Source organism: Borostomias antarcticus, assembly GCF_949987555.1.
Source record: "Borostomias antarcticus genome assembly, chromosome: 4".
Classification (NCBI taxonomy): domain Eukaryota; kingdom Metazoa; phylum Chordata; class Actinopteri; order Stomiiformes; family Stomiidae; genus Borostomias; species Borostomias antarcticus.
Genome location: NC_140237.1, coordinates 6,624,675 through 6,629,656, shown reverse-complemented (window position 1 = coordinate 6,629,656; position 4,982 = coordinate 6,624,675). Strand labels below are relative to the sequence as shown.

At 46.2% G+C, this 4,982-nt stretch overlaps 1 protein-coding gene across 6 annotated transcripts; it reads left to right on the top strand.

The window, feature by feature from the left end:
• The first annotated feature begins 518 nt into the window (after positions 1–518).
• Positions 519–3,563, top strand: LOC311307705 (uncharacterized protein). 6 transcript variants are annotated; one of them, XR_014630381.1, is made up of 9 exons: positions 519–579; positions 1,232–1,348; positions 1,445–1,526; positions 1,766–1,854; positions 2,239–2,421; positions 2,511–2,600; positions 2,733–2,961; positions 3,054–3,206; positions 3,309–3,563. XR_014630381.1 is itself a non-coding variant. In XM_084436561.1 (9 exons), the coding sequence occupies exons 5-9, from the start codon at positions 2,404–2,406 to the stop codon at positions 3,450–3,452; spliced, it is 627 nt and encodes a 208-aa protein (XP_084292687.1). In that variant the 5' UTR covers positions 519–579; positions 1,232–1,348; positions 1,445–1,526; positions 1,766–1,854; positions 2,239–2,403; the 3' UTR covers positions 3,453–3,563. The 6 variants fall into 6 exon arrangements, 3 of the variants coding, with proteins under 3 accessions (XP_084292687.1, XP_084292685.1, XP_084292686.1); XR_014630382.1 differs by having other exon boundaries at positions 2,730–2,961; positions 3,112–3,206; XR_014630383.1 differs by having other exon boundaries at positions 2,730–2,961.
• Positions 3,564–4,982: the final 1,419 nt, after the last annotated feature.

Sequence of the window (4,982 nt, the reverse complement as noted above, 5' to 3'; positions counted from 1 at the left end):
CGTCCTCAAGTACACTGTAAGGGAACGTAGCCGCCACTGCTGCTTAAATCCGTAACTACGATGTAATTAAATAACGTGACAATGTGGTTAGATCACAGTCCCAATCTGACTTTATTGGAAATGTGTCACAGTGGGTCAGAACATTTGTAAATTACTTAGGTTTTAAAATACATTTTGAAGTCATACAGTTACAGAATTATAATAATGAGGAGAAATCCTGCATGTCTGTTTTGTGTGTAATTTCTCATTTACAGTTAATATTAACACTAAAGATTTGCAGTCTAGGCCTAATAAAAAGAATGTTAAAAAATATGCCTATGAATAAAGTCCTAATTTTGCAACCTAAATTTGAGCAATGAACGCTGAGCAGTGAACGTAGAATGCAAGGCATTGGGCTACTTTATTAGGTGACACAATTTAACTAGACAAACAAGTTACACACTCTGTGCCAGTAGGTGGCTGTATGCACATCCGCCACTAAACCCAGCGAAGGAGAAGAAGAACGAGAACGGTACCTCCGCCCCGTTTGAAGAAAGACCAAGGAGAAAGAACAACACGCTCCGCGACAACACAAATCATGTAAGTATCTCAATTTCAATGTATACATACATACTATGTATTTTGGTATCGTCCCAGTAAAACACCAACGTTATGTGCAAGCTACCCTATTGTAATGATTATCTATATGCAGATGCTCTTTCCAATGTTGGCTAACTAGCTAGCCAGCTAACGTGATTAGCCTTTTTCTGTACATGGCTAGCTAAGTAGCCTACGTAAAATTACTCTCGCAATTATTGTTAAAACGTTCGCTTTTGTGTAATTGTAGCTTAAATTATAATGTTGGCTTGGCAACGTGAGAATATTTCAGTTGTGTACACTATAACTTTTATGAAGTGTTGTTGTGGGCCATTGTTTCCTAATAGCAGGCTCGCGCGAGCTCCTGCACGTTCGTACTGTTTCATCGCTTGGAATAAAATGGGATAATTAGCTTACTCATTGATTTCGCATTAACCCACGACACCGTTAGTATGTGTTTGTTTTTAGGCATTCATTTTTCCGATTTTAACGTTAACAGAACACTAGAAGCCCCAACAACGGAGCTAGGCTAGCTAGCAGGATTTGTTATAGCAGCCATCTTGGCTTTTGGCACGTGGTCCTGTGGAGTGTGCATGTCAGCCAACGAGAGGGTCACCCACCCACTTTCTCTCTCTCTCCCCTCCCATGCTCTCAGTTGCCAACCTCCCAGTTCTCGTTTGAACTGAGCAAGAAGCAGGTGAGCGGGGCAGGAAGAGGCGCTAAGACGGGGACAGGCGTGGCCAGGCAGTCCTGGGACAGCACCACAGGCTCTGTGAGTCTTGTTCAGTTGAATGCCCTCATGAGTATTAACAGAAGAGCACCATATACATATGCACACATACACTCTAACATGTCGCTCTCTCCTCAGCTCAGCCCAATGGTCTCTGATGGTTCTGTCTGGCCAGCCCTTAGGTGGAGAAACACCTGATCATCAATATAGGCAGGCACACGTAAGTACAAATGCACATACGTTTCCAAAGACGGGATAAACAAATGGGAATATTGATATTGAGTTAGCGGTAGACATGTGAGATTCATAAGACGCATCACTGACGCCAGTGACGCCACAATATCAGGGAAATTGAGCAATTGCTTCCCTGTAGTGCAAACTTGCAAGATTCGCTCAGTTATTAACCCTTCTTGCCTTTTTTGTTGTTGGTTTTCTCTCTCCTCCTTCCTCTCTGTGCAGTTCTCCTGTGTGCTGAGCCGCTATCCCATGTATTGCCACTGCTGACAGGGTAGAGCTCAGCCCCATGCAGAAGTGAGTGATGAGGAGAGGTAAGATCATTTTCCCGTTTTTTTTCCCTCCAGTTTTAGGAACCGTCTCAAGAATGTGTTCCCCACTTTTATGCCTTTAAATCAGGGTTGGAGTATTCCAGGTGTGTGGCCATGGCCATGAACACCAGTAGAGGAGGGAACCAAGTGTCTCATTCTCTCTCCACAGTTGTGTGGTTGTAACCCCCCACTAGCTACATATTCATTCAATCTTTATTTAACCTCGTGAATCAATTGAGAGTAAGCTCTCATTTACAATGACGTATAATCACTCTATATTTGAACTTGTACTACAGGTGAGATAATCCTTTTTAATGGTCTCTCTCATTGCTGTGCAAGACTTGGGTGTTCTCCTGCTCTGAGTGCCCATTCTCCTATACCTCCCAGATCTACCTCCACAAGCACATCAAGAGGAGCCATGACAACCTCTGTCTCTGCTGAGGAACACACAGAGCATTATGAAGTAGCCAGTGCCTTGGCGAAGGTGTTTGAGCAGCAGTCATCAATGGATTAACTCCCAAGACACAAGGAAGAGATAGCGCAACACACGCTATGACTCCAGTGACGAAGGTAATATAATAAAGTGCATTCAACAGTCCCAAAAGAGTACTACTTGAGTTGACTAATCTGAGCTAATTTACCTCTACTATATGTTCCAGTGCCCAGGCAGCCGGTCGGCAGAACTCACACCAGACCAGCTATGCCAGGTGCCAGAGCCGGAAGGCCTGCTCTGCCAGTTATCAATGCAGGTATCCATGCATGTTTGTGTTGGTGAAATGTCTATGCATATTTGCACACTTACAGTTAACTCAGGACTGTCTGAAGACTCATGTACTCAGTTCACTAATTCGCTCATCTCACATCTCACTACTCGGCAGTAGATGTTCATCGCCCGGGTCCTTTGTGCCAAGGCGCTGTGAGCCCAGGCCCTTCAGCCCTTCAGACGTCCAGGCACGAGCAGCATGCTGGAGGCTGGAGCAGAGACTGTCCGGCGAGTCTGCAGACAGCTATCGGGGAGCAGTACTGGATGACCTGCACCCTGCTAAAACGGAGGAGGAGCTGCTGGTCTTGGAGGAGCAGCTGAAGGACAAGGATCATCATAGGAAGATGGTGAGTAACTTCAGGGCAGAACTTTGTTCCTTATTTTTGCAGGGAAGTGTTAAGGAAATGTAAAAGTAAATGATTGTCTTTATGTTTTGCAGACACGATATCTGAGCTTCATGCCATGTGCATTGAAACCATTCCCTTTTTGGTTAAAAGGTGCAGTTATGGCCTGTAAGCCAAGCACCACTGTGACGGAGGTGTCTGCCCAGCTGCAGGAGATGCTGAAACATGCCCCTGCTCGATTCAAAAAGGTATGGGATGTCAGGCAGTTAATTTTCTCGTATCCAGTGACATGGCACGCTTCCAATGAACGTATGCGACTTGCTTTTACAGCCATTTCATTATGTCCTTAGGCATCTGCTCCAGCCCAGCTGACCTCCCCAGCCCAGCCCCTGACCGCAGCTCCAGCCCTGACCGCAGCTCCAGCCCTGACCACAGTGGAGTATTCAGATGAGGATGACCTCTTCTGCCCAGACCCTCGATTCAGATGTGGGTGACCCCCAGCCCGTCTCCCTAAACCTACCTTTCCAGCCTGCAAGGATGGATGCCTTTTTTGTAAATAGTTTTTGTAAATTTTAACCTTTTTTTTGTGGGATACAACGGTCTGTTCCCGGTCTGCCTGCCACAGAATGCGCACTGTTTCATTTTTGTTTTTAGAACTTTTGCAATTGTCAGATAATGGGTTGCTAGCCAGAGCTTGTACATGCTTTTTTTTGCTTTTCTGGCTATGCGTAATGTGACAGACCGTAAACCTCATCCTTGTAAATATGTATACTTTTAATTTGTAATGTACTTTGTGTAATAAAATGTTCTAAACTGTTAATGGTGTTCAGTCTTATATTGGTTTGTAGCATAATGCTTGCTGCTATATCCCCATATAGCATTAATTTGTTTTTGTACTGGTAAATGCTAAATATAGCCAGTGGTACTGCAAATGCTAAATATAGCCAGTGGTCAGGGTTTAGTAAGTAAGTGACCATATTTGCACCGTGCGAAAAAGACGTGCAGACCAAGTCATATAAATACCTGTAAATCTAGTGTCAGCCAGGTGAGTTTATGACGGAGGTTCCTGCCCACGTTTTTTGCACGCGGCCGCACCGTATTTGCACCGTGCGAAAAAGACGTGCAGACCAAGTCATATAAATACCTGTTAATCTAGTGTCAGCCAGGTGAGTTTATGACGGAGGTTCCTGCCCACGTGATCACGTGCGTTCTTTGCACGCGGCCGCAACTTCGGAATGACGTGTCGTTCTTACGTAGCGGCTACTAAACGGCAGATCTCGCGTTTCCGTAAATGGCCGCGTAATTTCCGCACGCGGCGCACACGAATCGTCACCTATAGCGGCCGTATGTCGAACGTTTGCGCAACCTGCGTGTGTTAGTAGGGAGGCCCGACGCTGCTTAGCTTCCGAGATCGGACGAGAGCGGGCGTTCACCAGCGTGGTATGGCCGTAAGCCACTTGTGAGGAGGGTGACAGGCTACTTATAGACTGAATGATTTTGTGTTCTGACAATTTAACTTGCGCTGATGTTATGCTCTCTCCCGTGAGCGTCGGTAAAAGGCTTACAGCACCTGGTATTCCCAGGCGGTCTCCCATCCAAGTACTAACCAGGCCCGACGCTGCTTAGCTTCCGAGATCGGACGAGAGCGGGCGTTCACCAGCGTGGTATGGCCGTAAGCCACTTGTGAGGAGGGTGACAGGCTACTTATAGACTGAATGATTTTGTGTTCTGACAATTTAACTTGCTCCGATATTATGCTCTCTGCAGTGAGCGTCGGGCAATGGTAAAAGGCTTACAGCACCTGGTATTCCCAGGCGGTCTCCCATCCAAGTACTAACCAGGCCCGACGCTGCTTAGCTTCCGAGATCGGACGAGAGCGGGCGTTCACCAGCGTGGTATGGCCGTAAGCCACTTGTGAGGAGGGTGACAGGCTACTTATAGACTGAATGATTTTGTGTTCTGACAATTTAACTTGCTCCGATATTATGCTCTCTCCCGTGAGCGTCGGTAAAAGGCTTACAGCA